Source organism: Clinocottus analis, unplaced genomic scaffold (genome assembly GCF_023055335.1).
Source record: "Clinocottus analis isolate CAN_PGR_092001 unplaced genomic scaffold, fCliAna1.0.p SCAF_23, whole genome shotgun sequence".
NCBI lineage: Eukaryota > Metazoa > Chordata > Actinopteri > Perciformes > Cottidae > Clinocottus > Clinocottus analis.
The window spans coordinates 4,843,187-4,865,107 of NW_027175965.1; the positions used below are offsets into that span (position 1 = coordinate 4,843,187).

General features: G+C 47.2%; 1 protein-coding gene across 1 annotated transcript; it reads left to right on the top strand.

The window, feature by feature from the left end:
- Positions 1 to 248: 248 nt before the first annotated feature.
- LOC137793781 (uncharacterized) lies at positions 249 to 21,070 on the top strand. The gene is made up of 36 exons (XM_068590136.1): positions 249 to 531; positions 635 to 895; positions 1,178 to 1,438; positions 1,778 to 2,047; positions 2,448 to 2,663; positions 2,878 to 3,138; positions 3,443 to 3,703; positions 3,898 to 4,167; positions 4,929 to 5,189; positions 5,375 to 5,635; positions 6,123 to 6,386; positions 6,518 to 6,778; positions 6,881 to 7,141; positions 7,627 to 7,887; positions 8,090 to 8,350; positions 8,439 to 8,699; positions 9,175 to 9,432; positions 9,518 to 9,778; positions 9,864 to 9,913; positions 10,037 to 10,247; positions 10,760 to 11,020; positions 11,308 to 11,568; positions 11,677 to 11,937; positions 12,622 to 12,882; positions 13,284 to 13,544; positions 13,639 to 13,896; positions 14,463 to 14,726; positions 14,902 to 15,162; positions 16,127 to 16,384; positions 17,054 to 17,314; positions 17,715 to 17,972; positions 18,271 to 18,531; positions 18,837 to 19,124; positions 19,767 to 20,003; positions 20,141 to 20,206; positions 20,333 to 21,070. The coding sequence occupies exons 1-36, from the start codon at positions 249 to 251 to the stop codon at positions 20,605 to 20,607; spliced, it is 8,946 nt and encodes a 2,981-aa protein (XP_068446237.1). The 3' UTR covers positions 20,608 to 21,070.
- Positions 21,071 to 21,921: the final 851 nt, after the last annotated feature.

Here is a 21,921-nt window from a genome sequence, read left to right on the forward strand (position 1 = left end):
CATCTCCTACACGGCGACAGTGAATGGTACCCACGGCCATGCAGCCTCCTGTTCGTCCAACACGACCACCTGCTCAGTGAAGCTGGATTGTGGGCGGCGGTACTCGGCGGTTGTGGTCGCGTCCAGCGCGACTTGCGACAGCAGCACGGGGGCATCTTTCACTTTTGACTCGGGTAAATGACACACGCGGCTGCGCTGGGTTGCACGTTCACTGTTTCGAAGCTTAAAAGCGACGATCGAATGATTGGATGGATCATCTCCCCGCAGCTCAATGTCTGCCTGACGAGGTGGTGGCAGAGCTGGACTGCAACGCCGACTCCTTTGCGGTTCAGTGGAGGGCGAGCACCGGCGTCGCCAGCTCCTATACTGCGATCGCCATCGGCAGCGACGGCTCCCGTGCAACCTGCGACTCCCCGGACACAAACTGCACCATCCAGGGCCTAACATGTGGCCTCAACTACAGCATCGTGGTCACCACACCGTCAATCGACTGCGGCACCATCGAGGGATCCGACTACAGAATGCAGTCAGGTAGCAAAAGATCCCGACTCTGAAGCTCATCCTTTTCTGATCATGAGTCACTGTGTTCTTCCACCGTGCCTCTCGTATTCATCCACCTCTTCTTCACCCATAGCCGCTTGCAAACCAGACGGGGTGTCGGTGGATCTGCAGTGCAGCACAAATATGGCGTCGGTGACCTGGGGAAACTCGGGGCCAGACCAGACCCAGGTGGTGTCGGCTGTGGACAGCAGAGGAACGACCATCACCTGCAACTCCAGGAGCTCCAACTGCAGCTTCGACCAGCTGACCTGCGGGGAGAGCTACACCATCAGTGTGGTCGGCCACACAGACATGTGCAGCAGCGAACCGGCTGTTGCAGAAACGCTCCACGCAGGTACTTACAATTTAGCAAATAATAATGTACAGCGAGCATCACATGGTTGATGCACTGAAACAGGACTGAAACCAGAGGAACATGAAGATATAAGCACCAGCTGAGATTCTGGGTGTGAATTACTTTTACAGTAATAATACATGAAATCATGGTAAGATGTTAACGTCCGGCTAGTTAAACCAAGCACAGAGAAACTTGCAGGAATACTTGTAATCAAAAGCTCCACAAGACTAAACTGAAAGTGACTCTTCCTCACTATCCACCTCTCTTTCTTTCCCCCAGCTCCCTGTGTTCCCACCCACCTCATAGCACAGGTGGACTGCAAGACTGGCATCACGGTGGTTACGTGGGACTTAGCGCGCGGCGCCACGTCTTACACCGTCTATGCCCGGGGCAATCTCGGCTACAACGCTGACTGTAACAGCACCGACACCATCTGTAACTTCCCTTTCCTGATGTGTGGGCAGGACTACACCATCACCGTGGTGGCTCGCCATGACTCCTGCCTCAGTTCGGTCAGCGAGTCCATCAACGCCACCGCAGGTAATCACACGTTGTATCTCTGCGTGTGTGTGTGTGTGTATGTGTGTGTGTATGCTCTGCTGCAAAATCGACGTGCTGTACTGCGTCTGAAACAGCGCAATAACTAACATCTCACCCTGAGCTGCTCATCAGAAGCTATTGTTGTGTCCTATGGTCACAACAATGTGTGAATAAAACAAATGGTGTTTTATGGGAAGTGTCAGAGGCATGACACGTTCTAAAAAAAACAAAAAACATTTAGGATCAACAGAAGCAAATGCGCTTGACAGAAGTTACAGTTTTCAACACGTACCCACATGACCCTCTTGTCTGTGTATTCCCTCTTCCCTCTCCCCCCAGTTCCTTGTCCCCACAGCGGTCTGCAGGCGACCCTGGACTGTGACACCAACACGGCTCTGGTGTCTTGGACGCCCGGAAGAGGCATCCGCTACTACAACGCCTCAGCAGAAGCCGTTGACCCCTTGCACCAGCATTCCTGCTCCACCAGCAACTCCTCCTGCAACATCAGCTCTCTGCACTGCGGGACGAGCTACAGGGTGAGCGTCAGTGGACAGGGGCAGGCACAGAACTGCCCCATCGCGGCACAGAACTGGCACCGGATCAACACAGGTGACTTTTTTATTCTTCATAAAAGTTTAGCCGCCAACCACTTTTGAGCTGATAGTGTCAATATTTTTCAAACAGTTCATCCATTGCTTTCAACTCGCTCATTATTTCAACTCCATATCAACCACTTGTAGCTATGTATGATATACTACCATATCACTTTTACTACTGTTTATCCCAATTTTTTCTCCCAGAACATTTGTCGCTGTTTATCAATTACTTTCAACTCGTCGTGTCAACAGCTCATTATTACAACTGTTGATAAAAGTACTTCTTATCCAACCATATTCAATATTCGTCCACTACATTTAGCCTTCTTCCAAAACAGGTTATCACGTTACCCACACACACTTAAATGCATGTAATGATGCATATTATACACAATGATCTTTCATTCCACCAGCTCCCTGTCCCCCAACCCAGCTGACGGTCGACTCTTCGTGTGACTCAAACAACATCTCGGTGTCGTGGCAGGCCTCGCAGGGCTCCGCCTCCTACATGGCCGTGGCCAAGGATGCGCAGGGCGGCCAGTGGTCCTGTAACACCAGCAGCACCACCTGCCGGATATCTGGCTTGCTGTGTGGGCAGCAGTACCAGGTTTACGTTGCTGGTGTGGATAGTACGTGCATTGGAGCCAAGAGTGCCGTCAAAATGATTCATACAGGTATTTAAAGTCAAATAATAACCCTTTTTTTTAAAGAATATTTCTGGTTCATCCAAGCAGCTTAAACCGATCACAAACAGCTCAGTGTCACACTCACATATCCGAGGAGGAATCAAACCTGTGAACGTCCAGACGTGACAGATGTTTTGTCTTTGCTCTCTCTGTTCAGCCCCGTGTGTGCCGCAGAACGTACAGAACGACCTCGACTGCTTGTCCGGTGTCCTTAACGTTACCTGGCAGTCGACGGGAGACTTTTCACGGTTCCGCGCCTCCGCGGTGAGCAGCAACGGTCGCGTCAGCTTCTGCCGGACGAAGAAGCTTCACTGCGCGGTACACAACTTGCAGTGCGGTCTGACCTACAACGTTACAGTGGTGGCCCAAGACGAGGCCTGCAACAGCTCCTCCAGCGCCAGGAAGCAGGTCCTTACAGGTGGGTAAAGCTGCAGGTTTCAGCATATCCGAGTCTCTCTTTTTCTCCGTGCGATTTGAATGTCGCTGAAATCTAAAATAATTCATCTTTCCGAGTACAAAAAAACTTCGACCACAGTGCAATTTTGTACTCACACAATCAGATCTGGAAGAGATTTAACAGACTAAAGGACAAAGAGATTGTCCCAACAGCAAAGCATGAGTCACAATGCTTTTCAAATGGCACAATATTTAGTCTATGTCTTATATATATATATTTTTGTGTCTTTGTTCATCCTCACCTCATCTTCTCCTCTTCCTCGCAGCTCCCTGTCCTCTCCCGACCTTCTCCCCCACTGTCAACTGTGCCACCGGTGTTGTGTCCGTCACCTGGAATAGCAGTGTGGCCGGGGTCGTGCACACGGTGTCCGCGGTCGACGCCGCAGGTCGCCGACACAACTGCAGCGGCACAAACGCCGGCTGTAATCTCAGCACGCTGGACTGCGGGACGGAGTACAACGTCACCGTCACGCCATCCAGAAACGGATGTGTGGGCAGAGACAGCCCCACACAGCTGATCAAGACCGGTAAGGATCAATATTTTAGCTTTGCTTGAATAAAGAGGCAGTTGTACACTACTGCTCTTTTTATGTGAGCTCATTTTGTCTTCTATTTCACTCTTTTTAAATCATAGTTGTGTCTTTTAGAGTCTCTATCGTCACTGTCAGGGTTTTAAGCGTAACATATGTGTCATAAAAATGACAACTCATCTTCCGACCAGTTCCCTGCGTCCCTCGCCTGTCCGGTGTGGAGATCGACTGCCTGGTGAACTCGGCCTGGGTGATGCACGAGGAGGCTGCGGGGGCTGAGGAGTACGTCGTCATGGCGACGGACAGCCAGGGTGACGTCCAGACGTTTGAGTGCAACTCCACGTCAGACGGCACGTGCGCTCTGCCGCCGCTGGCGTGCAGCCAGAACTTCACCTTCACCGTGGCGGCCCGAGACCAGCAGTGTACCAGTGCAGCAAGCAACGCCGACTCCACCGAGACTGGTAGATTAAACATTAGATTGAAATACATAAATAAATGTAAAAAACAGTAGCTGTTATTTGAAAACAAGAAGTCTGCACTCAAACAGCTCGCTCCGGTCCAGAGGAAGATTGAGGCACGCTCTTCAGATGTTCTGCATTCAAACAGCAGAAAGACAGCTAAAAAAAAGAGGAGATTCAGAACCTGATCTGTATTAAAATAGAGCTTTATTTACTTATTTGCTCTATTTGTATTTCTTAAAAACATGTTTTAGATCTCCAGGACAAGTTTTTCAACTCCTTTTTTTCACCTCTTGAAATTATAAAATGTATAAATTAATCACTTTGTGCAGAATTTGTAAATGTCCAATGTGACGCTGCGGCATGCCTCCGTCCATAAGAGACCCTCAGATGCCTAAGAGACCCTCAAATGAAAGCACCGATTTAATTTTCTCTAAAGAAAATAGAATAGCTTGAAAGATGCTACATTCAATAAAACTAGCTTTATTGCTAGAAATAAAGATACATTCTCTTGAGGGGCAATGGCTGGTCTGAAGAAATCATTAAAGTGTAAATCTATTCTCTCAATTTATTCTACCTTTGAGCGTTTTCAAGTCAAATGTGCTTTTTTTAATCGAGTAGTTTTCCCCCCCCGAACATTTAGCCTCTAACAGCAGCTACTGTTAGAGGCTACTGTTTTTTGTGGTGTAAGTACAGATCCTCGGTTCTTCAGAAGGTTGTTTTTAAAATTGTCCCTCACAGTGCCTCTCCTTCTCCCTCCCCAGCTCCTTGTCCTCCTGAGAACGTGGAAAATTCCTTGGGTTGCGACAATCGCACCATCGGCATCGCCTGGACAGCCATTCCCGGCGCGGTGACGTACACGGCCACGCTGGAGCAGATAACCGGAGGCCGATTCTGCTGCACCACCATGGACACCGGCTGCGACATCGCCGATCTGCCGTGTGGGGAAATGTTCGTTCTGGTTGTCGTGGCGGAGGGACGAACGTGCAACAGCTCCCAGAGCGAAGGGGAGATCACCAGGACAGGTTTGATATATACGCTGGACATATCTATTTCATACATATATACACACTGTACATGTCCCAAAGACATACACATCATGGAAAGAATTAGGATCGGTTATTAAAAGAACTACAGATAGAGAGCCCGGGATTTGTGAATAGTCCATTTAAAGAAAGCATCAATAAATGGCTATGTTGAACCCCCTCAGAGCCATGCGTCCCTCAGAACCTGGAAGCCAGTCTGAGCTGCAGTGACAATGTGGCCTCCATGTCGTGGAACTACAGCAACGGAGGACAGCTTTACAGAGTGAGGGCCGTGGGCGTCGACGGCCACGTGGACGAGTGCACCTCCAACATGAACCAGTGTGAGCTGACAGGTCTGCGCTGTGGGCAGTATTACACGGCTACTGTGACGGCAGAGGACCGGGACTGCCAGAGCAAACGGAGCGACAATGTGACAATCAAGACCGGTACGTACAGACTTTTACTGCCACACCGACGTTATCCAGAGCCGCACGCAACGAATGACGTTTATTGCGTGTATTGTTTCTTTTTATCTAACCTGTAACCCGGTACAGATTATGCTATTTATCTATTGTGTGTGATTAAAACAACAAGTATACAGTGAAGGTGTTCACAAATGTTGTGACATGACGTGCATAATTTAGCTTTAAAACAATAGTTTGACATTATGGCTCATTTATGTCTGTATGGTGAATATAAAGATGTGTTACGTCCGGTTTGGTCAATTCTGGACAACATTTGCGCTCGACAGACACCAGGAAGTCACTGTGCATGCCCCAAGAAATAATCTTTATGCTAAGCTAAACTGCTGCTGCCTGTAGCTTTACATTCATTTATAAACCACGAAGTATATATTATGCATAATACTTTCAGAACTTTACAGAAGAAGACTTCAAAAAGGCACCAAATCTTTTTTTTATCTCTTCTCGCTAGTGCCGTGCACACCTGCGAACGTCTTCTCGACGGTGGACTGTGAGAGCAATAGTCTGATTGTGTCCTGGTCTGAGAGCTCAGGGGCTGACTCCTACATCGCCACAGTGCAGGACAGTAACGGTCAGAGCACAACCTGCCAGGGCACAACCGAGGGCTCCTGCAACGTGACGGGACTCGGCTGCGGTCTGATATACCACGTCTCCGTGGTGTCCTCGGACGGCTACTGCGACAGCCCGTCCACTCCTGTGGTTGACACGCCTTCAGGTACAGAGAGTCAAGTGACAGACGCGCAGCTTCAAAAAGGGAGGAACTTGTCTCTCCTCGGAGCGATGTCGTAGTGTAGATGAAGCAAACTAAAGTCACGCCTGGCATAACCGTTTCACCTGTCCTCACAGTTCCCTGTGAGGCGACGCGTATCGAGGCAGCGATGGACTGCTACACGCAGACGGCTACGGTGGCGTGGTACCCAGGCGGTGGCGCTTTGTCATACACGGTCACGGCCACCGCCGCGCCAGGCGTGAACAGCACCTGTGAGGCCGACACCACCCACTGTGAGGTGGAAGGGCTGCTTTGCGGCCAGACTTACTCTGTCTCGGTGAAAGCTGTGGGGCAGAGCTGCAGCAGCGTCGCTCACATGACGGGACAGCTGGTCACCGGTGAGCCAAGGCAGACAAGCTTAACAAAGCCTAAACCCCCCCCCCCCGCCCTCCCCTTCCTCCCAGCCGTTACGTCTGGATTAAACTTCTCCTCTGTTCCAGAGCCGTGCGTCCCCGATCACATCGTCACGTACTACAGCATGATGATCGGCCAGGTGTCGTGGGACGCGGCCGCCGGTGCTGATTACTACACAGTCCAAGGGTTGACGGAGCAGGGCCTGACGATGTCCTGCGTCACCAACGGCACCAACTGCGCCATGTACGACATGGGCTGCGGCCAGATGTACACCGTCAACGTCACCGCTAACAATCCCGTGTGTCAGGGCGTGTCCACCTCGTCCGAACCCGTCGCAATCATGACGGGTGAGAAAATGCCTGGAACTTGACAGAAGAGGATTCATTTGCTTTTGCTGGGTTCTTTGCCGCGGCCGTAGTGTCGCTGTTGAGATGATAAGTGTTGGAAATTGAGAGCTTGAGAACTTATTATTCATTGATTTATTTTTATAACTACAAAAGGTTCCATTATTTCAACTTCAACTGTGAAGATTTGCTGTTTTTTTCTTGTCCTACAGTATATGACAGTAATTTAAATAATGATACGTTTTGGAGTGTAACCATTAAATAGGGAAATGATCAGCAGGATAATTGACAAGCAAACCAATATATAGGTGTAGATTTAGGACATGTATGTATATTCAGCTTGACATGACACTTTTGATCATTTCAGTATCTGCTGATGTGAAAATATTAAATTAAATGTAAAAAAAAAAATCATAAATGGCATATTTGTGTTTTTCAATAGAATAGATTAAACACAATATCTACATGCTTCTTTTTTCCTCCTTCAGAGCCTTGCCCGCCCAACAACGTGCAGACCAACGTGCAGTGTCACAACGGCGTGGGAACGGCGTCGTGGGAGGTCAGCTTTGGTGCGGTGGGCTACGAGGCCCGTCTCGCCGGGCGAGATGGCCACTCCCTGTCCTGCCACACGAACAACACGTTCTGCAACATAGAAGGCCTCCACTGTGGCGTCGTCTACTACACAACTGTCATTGCCATTGGAGAAATGCTCAACAGCAGCATCTCCGATACTGTCCTGCTGGTCTCAGGTATGGCGCGCTCCTGGCCTCTCCGGTCAATGTTTTCAGGAGTTTCCTGGTATCCCACTGATGAACAGATGGCGCAAAATGCTTGGAGAAATGTTTGTGCGAGCAAAATGTGGCGTGCAGGCGAGCAAATAAGAATATATGCCAATGCAGTCTGTAATTACATTGTGATGCCTCCGTCCATCCGTCCCTTTTTTGTCTCAAGCTCCCTGTGCAGCTGGAAACGTGGCGGCGGCCATGGATTGCTACAACAACACGGCCGAAGTGTCATGGAGCCTCGGCAATGAAGGGGGCGCCTACATGGTGACGGCAACGGCAGAGGACGGCCACCGGGCGTCCTGCGAGACCGAAGAGCAGCGGTGCGAGTTGACCGAGCTGCAGTGCGGTCAGACGTATAACGTCAGCCTCGCAACCATCAGCGAGCACTGCCAGACCGAGACGCTCGCGAACGTCACCTTCAGCACACGTGAGTCTGAGCGTCGTCTCGCCGTCACAGAGTAAGTAGTTGGGCGTTGGAATCGCTGAAACGTGTCTGAACTGGCGGTGTGGTTCAGGGCCCTGCAAACCTCTGCGCGTCGGAGTGGACCTGCGGTGCGGCACGAGAGCGGCCGACGTGTTCTGGGAGCGGAGAGAGGGAGTGGAGCTCTACATGGCGACTGCCACCTGCAGCACGGGAAGGACTCTGCGGTGCAACTCCACCAACTCCACCTGCCAGTTCTCCGACTTGTACTGCGGGGAGGCCTACAACTTCTCTGTGACTGCGTTCGGTGACATGTGCTACAGTGAAACCAGCAGCGCTGTGGAGATTCAGACAGGTAGAGCTCAACTGATTACCTGGTTAGGCGACGGGTGGGTTGATTGAGGGATTTGATCTTTGAGCATTTTCCTCCCGATTGTTCACCCTCATCACAGTTCAACAAAATATTGTCAGTGCGATAGGTTTTTTTTTTATTGATGTTATCTGTTGATCATTTCAAAAAACGCTGTTTTTCACCTTATTTTATGCAGATACCGTATAATCCATTTGTCCTATATTCTAAATACATTTGTAGAATTATGAATCGATACATCAAATGACTGACAAGTGAGCTGCTAATAATTAAATATTTAATAATAATAACATCATTTAAATGTATTATTATTTGAAGTAAAACTACCACAAATCCCCTCAATCCATCTTTTTTAAATATAATTATTTGTTGCCTCACCCTGTAGCGATTTTGGAAGGAGCAAAATATCCCATCTGAGCTCAAACAAAGTTTCACAAAAGGACATTGTCTCCTTCTCCAGGGCCCTGCCAGCCAACCGGCCTCACGGCCAGCGGCTCATGCAACAATGAGACAGTCGTGCTGGATTGGTCGGCAGCTGGAGGGGCATCGGTCTACGTGGTGTCCGCCACGGGAGACCTGGGATATGTCATATCTTTCCAAACCGAGGCGACAACATTGGAGGCTGCGCTGCCCTGCGGACAGCTATTTACCTTCACAGTGAAAGCTCAGGATGATCACTGCGACAGCGCCGCCAGCGTCGCCGAATCATTCAAGACAGGTGCGTGTTTCAGCTATAGTTCTGTCTGATGGGGCCCACAGCACAGCGTGTTTATCGTGACGCCGCGATGCCCCCGTCACCTCAGGTCCCTGCGTGCCCGAGCACGTCCAGACCTTCGTCCAGTGCGAGAACAATCTGGGCGCGATCAGCTGGGCGGAGAGCGACGGGGCGGAGTCCTACTTGGCCATCGCCGTGGGACGGGACAGCCACACCCACGTGTGCGCCACAAACATCACCAACTGCACCTGGGACGACCTGCACTGCGGCGAGCAGTACAGCGTTCACGTCATCGCCAACGACTACATGTGCAGCAGCATGCCGAGCAACAGCACCTCCATGCGAATGGGTAAACATGCTTCACGGGCCGCGCGCAATGAGATATTAGAACAACCAAGAAAGATTCACGCAACTAACTGACCTTCCGTCTTCAGCACCCTGTGTTCCTCAGAACTTCACATCATCTCTGAACTGCACTACAAAGGTGAATATTGGACTTATCCAAAAGGTTGCTCCTCTGGAATTATTAAAGTATTGCATCTCTCTGCTGTGAAGCACTTCACAGAGGCTACACAAATAAAACTGGATTGTAATCCGTTTCTAAAAGGTGGGATCGCTGACCTGGGAGGCCAGTGACGCTGCCGAGTTTTACGTGGTGGCCGCAGAGACCGACAGCGGCCACAGCGTGCAGCTCAGCACCAACGAAACCTGGGCCTTCATTTCGGAGTTCCTCTGTGGCCACAAGTACTTCCTGTCAGTTCAGGCAGTCGACTCCGTGTGCAGGGGCCTGCCCAGTCAGCCGCTAGAGCGCGAGTCAGGTAGATTACTAATCCATCCGCCCTTGTTTTCAAACTATTTTTTCCAAGTGTTTTAATAAAGGCTTAACTCTGATGACCAGAGTTGAAGTTCAAGTCAAACACATAGCTACATCACAGTGTGCAAATCCTGTTCTTGTCAAAAGAAAAAGGAGTATACAGGGTTACCATTACGCTATTCTGTAGCTGTCGGATGACTACTACATTCTTCTTTTCAGGAAATCAATTATGTATTTGAATTATTTCTTGGTTTCTTTGAAACTTTTAGACGTTCAAACCACTTGGAATTGGAGGATATGTTATTGGGGAACTGTAGCTGACAATGAATTCATATTATATGTTTTTCATATTTCCCAAAATCCCATACTTTCGCAGGGAAGGGATTTCAGATCAGTACTCCCTACATCACCCTCTACCCCACAGCGAGAACAATAAACACACACACTCTGCAGCACTGACGTTCAGTCTCTTTCGCACATCAGCGTTCACCAACCGCCTGTTCTCCCCTCCCGCAGAGCCCTGCCCGCCCACCGGCGTCACCAGCTTCATGAACTGCCTCTCCAACATCGCGGTAGTCTCGTGGACCGCTTCGGCCGGCGCCGAGTTCTACACCGCCACGGTGACGCAGGAGGACGGACAATCGCGAAGCTGCTGGACTGACGACACACAGTGTGGCATGAGCGGCGTCCAATGCGGACAGAACTACACGGTGACGGTCGTCGCCTCGAACGAGGAGTGTGACTCCGACCCCAGTGAGGCCGACACACTGCAGTCAGGTTAGACATTTCAAACCATTTCATCCTCGAAACGTCCCTGATGTATTTTCTCGATACTTCTTTCATGCATTTCTATTTCTGTAAGCAGGTGTGGAAGTACATTTGGTCAAGAAAATGTATAATTGTCTATAAAATGTGTTCTCCGATTGTTTCGTTAACTGGGATTGTTTTTCATGCCGAGTTCATTTGACGACTTTTTAATAAAACAAAGGCTCGTTCAGATGATCTCAAACTTCACAATTAAATGATTCAAGGTAACACAATCTCCTCCTGCCGTCTATCTCCAGAGCCTTGTGTTCCTACTGATGTGGCCGCGACGACAGACTGCTGTAAAAACCAGGCTCTGGTCTCCTGGAGTGCCAGCGAGGGGGCTCTGTCCTACAAAGCGACGGCTCAGAGCACACAGGGCGCCATGGCCACCTGCGAGAGTACCAACCTCACGTGCACCCTGACCAACCTGACCTGCGGGCAGGCCTACTCCGTCCAGGTGGTGGCGCAGGATGAGATTTGCTCAAGTTTACCGAGCTCAGCGACACAGTTCAACTCGGGTAGAATGACTGAATGTTTGCATGTGAATGTGTGTCACTGACTTGTTGCCGTTAACGTCGAGGAGTGTTACTCCAGCCCTCCCTTTTCTCCCGTCTCTCCTCTCTCAGTTCCCTGCACACCCAGCATTGGCTCGGTGGTTCTCGACTGCTTCACCAACTCCTTCCTCTTGGACTGGGGCTATGCCGAAGGCGCCCTGAACTACACGGCGACAGCTCGGTCCACCGACGGCCATGTTTCCACCTGCGTCACCAACTTCACCAACTGCGAGCTGAAAGAGCTGCAGTGTGGTCAGACCTATAGTGTGGACACAGTGGCCTCAGATGAGGGGTGCAGCAGCCCGCCAAGCACCCAGTTGCAGGTGGCGTCAGGTGAGCTCTAAAAGACAAGAAAAGCACAGTTTGAGTTGTAGGGTATGGGTTTTAAATGCAGTTTTGGGGGAATTTTAACACCAACTTAAGTCTAGTTTATCTGATCTGTAGACATTTTTTTAGTGACAGTGTGCGGTGTGTTCGGTATATACTTTCTTTTTTTGGTTACAGATGAAAAATAGCAACAGGTCATTATTTTTTGTAAAAATGCAAAGAGATTTTTCCTTTCAAAATGTGAAAAAAAGGAAACTCCCTGGTATTTCTTTACCAATAAAACAATATTGAGCCAAGCAAACGCTTGTAAACTTCAGACCATCCTCTACAACAGTGGTTCTCCAGCTTTTTCTGTCAAGGACCCCAAAATTGAAATACATTGATATTTTTTTTCAAGGACCTCCATCTGATTTTTAAAGATCTTTGTTGTTAAATATGATTTAAGAGCCATAAACTTCCATACACTACAGTTAAGGAGGTTACCATGGAGGAAGTAAAACCTACAATGATCAGAAAGGTCACTCTCATGACTCCTGTTCATTTTTGGGCTCATTCCTTAGTGAATCAAATCGTGATAATAAATTATCACCCATTTTTCTGGGGACTCCCAGAAACCCCGTTAACTCGTGACTAAAATAGATCAAAAGCCTCCTCCTGATACATGTTCTCTCTCTCACTTTTCCCTTCCAGTGCCTTGTCCTCCTGAACATGTTATGGCCGTCGTGAACTGCTCCACTAACACGGCCCGCGTGGCGTGGCGGGCCGCCGGTGGGGCCGACTCCTACGTTGTCCAAGCCTTCGGCGTGGAGGAAGATGAATCTCACTGCGAGACGGACTCGCTGTCCTGCGTTCTGCCGGACCTCCTGTGCGGCTTCACCTACAACATCACTGTGATCGCTGTCGACGGCGTGTGCAATGTCTCGCAGAGCAACATGACACAGCTGCACGCAGGTTAGACTGACCGCAGAGAGTCGACATGCTGAGGCCGGCATGATAGATGGTCTTTATTACAGATTGGGGCGAATTGAATTGTTTTTTTCTACTAATATTTAGACATCCTTTGAACTATTAGGATGTTTCTGTTGCTGAGTCTCGGTGGAAGAAAATGATGCATGCATGTAGTCTATAACATTGTCATAAAAAAGGAGAACTAATGTTACTGTATTTCCTTAATTAAGTCTTTTTTACATACTACTAAACAATGCAATATTGTTTCACAAACCCAAATTAGGCAAAATAGTGTTGTTTTTCCTCTGGTAGCGCTGATATTGCTAATACCGGATGGTTATTGGCCCTATATCCATCCTGAATCATGATACAGGACGTATATGTTTCTATCTGTGCCTCTGCAGCGCCCTGTGTACCGCAGAAGGTGGAGGCCCGGGTGGTTTGTGAGTCTGGCGATGTGGCGGTCTCCTGGGAGCGCAGCAAAGGGGCGGTGTCGTACACCACGGTTGCCCAGTGCAACGCCGGCTACACGTCTACGTGCGACAGCAACGAGACAACGTGTCTGTTCGACGACTTGATGTGCGGCCTCAACTACTCCATCACCGTCAGCGCTTCAGATGAGACGTGTAGCAGCGCTGAGAGCTCTGCAGTGGAGCTCAACACAGGTAGAATCACTCGTGAGGCAGATTGAACGTCACACTGAAGCCGTGTCTATACCTCTATTCATTCATACCCGTCTGTATGTCTGCGTGTCTTTAGTGCTGTGCATACCACAGAACGTAACAGCAGAGATGGTGTGCAGTAATGACACAGGAGTGGTGTCGTGGGAAGAGGAGGAGGGTGTCTCCTCCTACATGGTGCGAGCTTTTGGGCCCGATGGTCAGAAGATTCAGTGCAACAGCACCGCAAACAGTTGCCAGCTACCCAACATGCATTGCGGCCAGCTCTACAACCTGACATTGACAGCTATGGATGGAGAATGTGACAACAGCAACGCCTACCTCAACCTGCAGTCAGGTACGTTTCTCAGTATGTCGGGTGTCATTTTCCATGAGTTCAATGCTCTGGTTTGAGTGACAGTTGATAATCTAATAAAACATTTCTGGGATAATGTTGCTGTTAGAAGTTGAAGAAAGTAAACATCTGGATGGGGCAGCCTAAACTGTCAGGCTTCCCATAGATAGATCTATTTGGATCTGCTTCCAGGTACCCAAAAACTTTAAAGATTCATATGTAAAGAGCTACATTATATTACATCACAACAAGTGCATTCAACCATGAGTACAAACTCAGAACAAGAATCCAGGAAGTACAATTTCATCAAGAAACTACAAAGTGTTATAAGCCATTCAAGTGCTGATAAAAAATGCTATATTTTCTCTTCATCCACGGTATAGTTGGAAAAGATGTGCTAAAAGATATAATGTATACAATTTGACATCAAATGAAGCATCGGACTTGGCTGAATACAGCTCATTACAGCCAAAACTGATCGTTCCAGATAGATCGAGACATTCCTACTTGCTGATATGTGAACTTTGTGATCGAAGGGAACTATTGTCCGTCCTCTTTCTCTCTCCTAGTGCCTTGCACGCCGACCAACGTCAAGGCTGACCTGCTGTGCCTCTCAAACTCTGCTGCCGTGACATGGGAGCGAGCCAGTGGAGCTCTCTCCTACCTCGCGGTGGGCGTGACGGCCGATGGAAGCGACAAGACTGAATGTAACGCCACCATGACCCACTGTGATCTGAGCGACCTGCGGTGTGGAACGACCTACAACGTGAGCGTGTTCGGCCAAGACGAGTCCTGCTCCAGTGTGAAAAGCAACACGACATACGTGCGGACAGGTACTGTAAAGATGGAGGGGGCTTCTTGTGACTTTCCATAAATAGACAGTAGTATTTATTATTATGATGATGGTTGGTCCTAAAGTACTTTTATTCTCAATATAGTATAGTGGTATAATAGCGGTTAAACAGAATAATACCGACCTGCCCTCTTTGCTCCGTCTCTCGCCCTCAGCCCCCTGTGCACCTCAGGATGTGGTTGTTGATGCACAGTGTGACGACGGCGCCATGGCCGTGTCTTGGTCACCCAACCCAGATGCCCAGTATTTCCATATGGCGGCAGTGAGCAACACCGGGGCGAGACTCTACTGCAACTCCAGCGGCACTGAATGCACCCTCAGCGATATACCGTGTGGACAACACTACAACGTGACGGTGCTGTCTGTGAGAGGCGACTGTGAGAGCACGCCGAGCGCCGTGGTCCAGACTTCGACGGGTACGCGTCGGGCACACGTCCTTTTGTTCAAATAATACATTTACACGCAGTGGTGTGTTGACGACAGCCTAGAACCTTGAGGTCAGAGAACCCTGATATCAGAGGATAGAACCTTGAGATCAGCATAGAACCCTGAGGTCAAAGCATAGAACCCTGAGGTCAGAGAACCCTGAGGTCAGAGCATAGAACCTTGAGATTAGCATAGAACCCTGAGGTCAGAGCATAGAACCCTGAGGTCAGAGAACCCTGAGATCAGAGCATACAACCTTGAGATTATCATAGAACCCTGAGGTCAGAGCATAGAACCTTGAGGTCAGAGAACCCTGAGGTCAGAGCATAGAACCTTGAGATTAGCATAGAACCCTGAGGTCAGAGCATAGAACCCTGAGGTCAGAGCATAGAACCCTGAGATCAGAGCATAGAACCCTAAGATCAGAGCATAGAACCCTGAGATCAGAGCATAGAACCCTGAGGTCAGAGCATAGAACCCTGAGATCAGAGCATAGAACTCTAAGATCAGAGCATAGAACCCTGAGATCAGAGCATAGAACCCAGAGATCAGAGCATAGAACCCTGAGATCAGAGCATAGAACCCTGAGGTCAGAGCATAGAACCCTGAGGTCAGAGCATAAAACCCTGAGGTCAGAGAACCCTAAGATCAGAGCATAGACCCCTGATGTCAGAGAACCCTGAGATCAGAGCATAGAACTCTGAGGTCAAAATATAGAACCTTGGTGTCAGAGAACCTTGAGATCAGAGCACAGAACTCAGAGGTCAGAGATAATATATAATACAAATCAAAATGTAATTGGCATGTCTTTATAGACGCATACTTTCTGTGCCTGTATGAAACAGGTTGTCTTGAGTGTCTGACACACCATAATTCCTACATTCATCTGCACCTGGAGAATGTCTTCAAACAGAGGGGGAAATAAGAAATACACTTCTGAATTCCCTCCTCCAGCTCCATGTGTGCCCAGAAATGCTCAGGGCCGCCTGGACTGCGTCTCAAACTCTGCCTGGGTGACGTGGGACGTCACAGAAGGAGCCCTCAGCTACGAGGTGACGGCCCAAGAGGTCGGGGGTCACAACACCAGCTGCACAACCGCCTCCTCTCCCTGTGATATCCCCGATCTGAAATGCGGGACCCTTTACAACTTCTATGTCACCGCCGTCAACGAACACTGCCGCAGTAATGACAGCACCTTTGAGCTTCAGACAGGTACTCAACAAGACTCTCTGCTGTCAGTGCGACTATTTCAAAGTGAAGCGCTGTCTCTGAAATGATCTAGTAAGCGTTGTGCAATAGTATGCATTACCAAACACTAAATGAAGAGCTATAACTATATTGTGCTGTTACGCTGACATCTATGGATCAGTGGCTTCAACATTTTCGGCACGTGATCCCCTTAAAATGAAAAGTTGTTCATCAAACAGTGACTTTTCTTTCCATTTGATTGCTACTGGTGAAAACTATTTATGTTTCCCAAAAGAAGCAAAACAGGATTTACTCTGTGCTTCTATTAAAAGCTACATACAGTTTAATTGTATAATCCCTCTTTAAAAGGGTTTAATTCTATAAAGCACCAATGACGTTTTTTGACATATTGGGCACTTTGTAGAATTTGGGGATGAAACGACCTGAAACATTTTCATATTAAAATCTTCCACAACAAAATATTATTTATTTTTTATCAAGTTAATTCTAAATCTGTTTCCCTCTTATTAGAAACTCACAGGTTCTCTGAAAGATGAAGTAGAAAAAGAAATACGGATAATGTTATATTCTGTTGTCCTAAATTTACTTTACAATGACGGCTTTTTAAATTCATGATATCATAACACGAGTGTTTTCTGAAGCTATTTCCTTGATTCCTGTCCTGCTCTGTAGGTCCTTGTGCTCTCACATCCATCACTGCACAGACACAATGCAACAGCGACACGATCCTGGTCGCATGGGAGATGACGGAGGACACGCCGCTCTACCTGGTGACCGCCGAGGGCCACGACCAAACCCTCATTTCCTGTAACAGCTCCTCCAGCTCTTGTGTTCTCACGGATATCAGCTGTGGCATGCACTACAGCATCATAGTATCAACGTCTTCTGACAAGTGCAGCAGCCTCAGGAGCCCGCCGAAGAAGATCAAAACAGGTAAGTTCCCTCACACCAGAATAGTCTGAATCATTGGAACAGATGAGTGGATTCATGACTAGTTTTCTTTTTTTTTTTTATGTCATAAAACACTTCATATATCTTGTTGTAGAATAAATACACTTTTAGTGTTGAAATGCAGCACTTTTCTCCAGAACATACAGTAGCAGGTCATTTTATATTGTAGAACAATAACAATATTTGAATTATGTAATAGAACAAACTCATTCCAGCGTAAAGTCATCAGACATATCACGAATGAGAATCATGCATCTAGTTTTAAAACATTATTTAGGGCTTTATGTCGTAGGTGAAGCTTACTGTATTTTATGTATGTTTTTCTGGTTGCGCTCTTTGTCAAAAAAGACAAACGCATCTAATGTTATTTTGTTCTCTTTAGCGCCCTGCGTCCCAGACAATGTGACAGTGGCGCCATCATGCGAGGAGAATGGTGCCGCGGTGGCGTGGAGACGCTCCCCGGTGGCTACATCCTACCAACTGACAGCCACGGGGATGGATGGACACGTAGCGAGCTGCAACTCCTCCGTGAACAACTGCACGCTGGCGCAGCTGCACTGCGGACAGACGTACAAACTAAGCATCACCGCCAGTGGAGACGACTGCACCAGCGAGCCCGATACGTCATCCTTCAGAACAGGTAGACAAATGTATTGTGTAGAAAACTGACACATCTTTAAAATTGTTAACTACAGCCATAAATAAAGTCATATTTTCAGAAAGGAAGATAACTTATTGGATCTTCTATACTTCTATATGTTTTCTTCCATGCTATAGTTTATTCAAAATACATTGCTGGCGTTGAAAAAGTAGCTTTTCCTATCCTTAGCACAACATAGCTGTTATTTTCGTAATTTGGTTTCTACATCACCACGAAGTTAATCTGACAGCGCTGAAGCGACAGCAGAGCAAACTGGATTTTCTCTCTGTCTCCGCAGTGCCCTGTGAGCCCTCCGGTCTCGCGGTGGATATTAATTGTGAGACCCTCTCTGCCGTGCTGTCTTGGGATGCCAGCGATGGCGCCGTGAAGTATTTTGGCTGCGCCCAACCGATGGATGGAGACGCGCTCTACTGCGACAGTGCAGTCACCTCCTGCACAATCGGAGGCCTGGGCTGCGGGGACTTTTACAATTTCTCTGTTGAAGCCTCGAACGGCGTCTGCAACAGCTCGTTCAGCGCACCTCTGTGGGCGGGAGCAGGTAAATATTCAAACTATTGCAGTTCACGATGATTGCTAATGCTCCAATTAGTTAATTGAGCATAAATTCATTTTTACAAGTATTTACGTGTTATTGCTAGTCCTATGTAGTTGCAAGAATTCTATTTATTTTACTGAAAAACAAGTTTGTTAAATATAGAACGTAGATATTGCAAATCTTTAGTCTTGCTCAGGTAACATACAGTAACGTAACAACCAATCAATAAATGTATGTTGTGCCCTTCATCTTTGGTTTAATTCCTGCAATGTACTATGAATTTAATCCCTCATCTCTTTCCTCCTCAGCTCCGTGCGCTCCGACCGTTCTCAACGTCCGAATGCAGCGGATAGGCAACGCTCACTGGGCCATGATGTCATGGGACAAGGTCGACTGTTCTGATGTAGAGTACCAAATGGAGACAATCGGTCGGATCCAAAACAACCCACAGACCCTGATGCAGGTCTCTTCTTACTGGTTGCGCAGGCCATACTTTGAGTTCCCAATACCGTGCAGCACAGTTTATAACGTCACTGTACGCTCCAGAAACTCGGCCGGGACTAGCGACCCATCCATTGCTGTTACTGGAGTCACAGGTGAGTTTACGCTGCACCCAAACGGGACTTTATACAGAAGGTGAGCAGGGATTTTAGTGAACTTTATAGCGATAACTCTGCAACTAGGCAAATCACACCAAAACAATCCAAATTGCATTCAAACTAAGAGGAAATGTTCACACCTAGAGGCTGCTGTATAAGCAGAACATAAATTAAGATATCCTAAAAAAAAAGTTATAATTGTATAAACTTTCTTCATAGGATGTTATAATTGTGAATGACTGAAAATCAATCAATCCTTATGTGTCATTACTCTGCTTTCAACTACATGTGTTGTCAACCATGTATTGTATGTTTATAACTGTGAAATATAGGACATTAAAAATAGAGAAACTACTTTTTTTGTAGTAAAACATTCCAATGATTACGGTGTAATTTTTGCAGGGCTCTGTACCAAAAAAAGATGTTTCAGAAGTCCGTAGAATATCATATGTAGATCAGGCATCTTTCTAGCACGACAATATTTAGGATAAAAATGCATTTTGACACATATTTAGCAGAGAACAAATATTGTTTCATTTGAAAATTGCAGCAACCCTACCTAAAAGTGATGATGCATGATTTAAATACAACCTCCTCCCGGTCTTTCTGTTAACTGCATTGTCATTGTTTCTTTCCCAGTCCCCTGTGCTCCACAACATGTGAAATACACCGGTGACAACACGTCCGCCGTGCTGTCCTGGGACGCATCAGTGTTTGCCACATGGTACACCGTCTTCAGTGTGTGGGGGGAAGCCCGCGTCGAGCTTTGCAACACCACCGGACTCTCCTGCCAGCTGACCAACTTTGATCCTAACGCTACTGAAGTGACAGCCAGCAATGCAGAGGGAGAAAGCCTCCCTAACCGAGATATCGCAGGTCAGATAGAGAACCACCATCAACGTTTTGCTGTCCCTAACGGAACTGCCGCCAATGTCTTATTATGTTATATCTTATTATGTTCTTGAATCCAGTTTCTGACATTTCCCCCCCCCATTATTTCTCAACTTCCTCAGGTCCAGTGGAAACTCGCAGAAAGAGAGATCTGCAGGCCAGTGAAATCAATGGCCATTTAGATAGCAGTAAGTGTGGCGTTATGACCTAACCTAGAGCTAGTGTGACACAAAGACGTGACCCTGAAATCATCATAGGTCTGCACCATGAAACAAGCGTTCATTTCTCACCGTCTCTCTCTCTCTCTCTCTCAGATCTTGAAATCCCCAAAGTGCTGAATGTCAGTGTAAGTGGAGTGTCCTTGTATGTGAAGTGGATGACGGTGAAGAATGCCACCAAGTACACCGTCCTAATCGTGGAGAAGCAGCAGAGCAATCAGCCACCGAGAATGAGAACCGTGGAAGGTCATTTCTACATCGAGACCGACCTCAAGCCGTGGACCACCTACTGCGTCAGGCTGGCAGCCCAGAACAGCGTCAACCAAAGCAACTACTCCAAGTATATGTGTAGAACCACCGGGGCCTCCTAATGACACACCACCGGTACACTTACATAGACACTGGACTCAGCAGGACCACCATCATAAGGGTCATTGGTTTTCTTCACTCTGTAGCATTCAGAACACAATTGTAACTGTTCAATCTCTCAGAACTTTAGAAACTACAACGCTCCAACATTCTTCTGTTCGGGGTACTTCTTTTGCATGTCACGAATAAATTATGATCAAACCTGAGAAGAACCTTTAGATTTGAATGTTTATGAATCTCTGTTAGCAATAGCGTATATACATTTTAATAAATGTGGCTGGTATCATAGCAGCATTGTGGCATTAATGCTGTCTCACAAAGTATTGCTGAAATTATATTTATCAAAAATGGTTTTATTTTCAAAATGGTTATTAGATTCTCTGCTTGAACTAAACTAAAAAGTAGTGTAAACAAAAACTGATATTTTTTCAAGCATTATTTTTAAAAACCATGCAGTATATTTTCTTTATGATGTACTATGTGAGTTCTCATTCGTGAACACTTTGACAGATCTTTTTAACCATTGCAGAAATGAAAGAATAAAAAAGAATCTGTGAAACGTTAAAAATGCCTCTGTATGAACACGCGTGTAAAAATAGCAACAACATTAAACACACTGATGGGATACCTTGAAATAACTGAATAACTAAGTGTGTTAAAAATTGCAAACACTATCATATTATAGAGAACTATGATACAAGTAAAGAGGTGAAGATGAAGCTCAACAGGTATGAGACAGCACATGTGATCTTACCCAGAAACCCCCAGGGCGATGACTGCAGCTGGTGTTACCTCTAAAGCCCACAAGGACAGCGAGGAAGAGGAGGATGAGGTCCTTTGGGGTGTGGCGCTGCCTGGAGGGGGAGAAGATGATTAGATCCTCATATTCAGTGCAAATGAGTTTAGATCACAGCAAGATATTTTGAGTATTATGACAGAATATGGAAATGTTTACTTTTAGAGACCCAGCAATATGAAAACCAAACTCTACATGCCGAGTAAAGCTCTGTAAAATTGATGCACTCCACATAGTTTTAACCCATTACTACCACAGTTTGTTGCTATTAAGTACAAGTTGAGCATGATTACTACTAAGTGACACACACATTTATACAGATAAACGTATTCATTATTTTAAGAAGCCTAATAATTCATAGATGACTCAAGAAAATAAATTATATTTCTGGACTTCTTGCTGGCGCTAGATGCAAAGTCAGTCGCTAGGTTTTTGTAGGATATATTATAGTTAAAGTCAGGAAATCACACATTGCCATTTGCCTGGGTCCATACCGGTCTATGGTGCATACTGGTCTATA

Excerpts from the sequence above, each read along its gene's own strand:
- LOC137793781 (XM_068590136.1), top strand. The coding sequence starts at position 249 with ATGGATCATCTCCCCGCAGCTCAATGTCTGCCTGACGAGGTGGTGGCA. Across the intron at positions 11,938-12,621 it reads CCAGTTGCAGGTGGCGTCAG|TGCCTTGTCCTCCTGAACAT; the intron begins GTGAGCTCTAAA and ends TTTCCCTTCCAG. Across the intron at positions 20,207-20,332 it reads CAATGGCCATTTAGATAGCA|ATCTTGAAATCCCCAAAGTG; the intron begins GTAAGTGTGGCG and ends TCTCTCTCTCAG.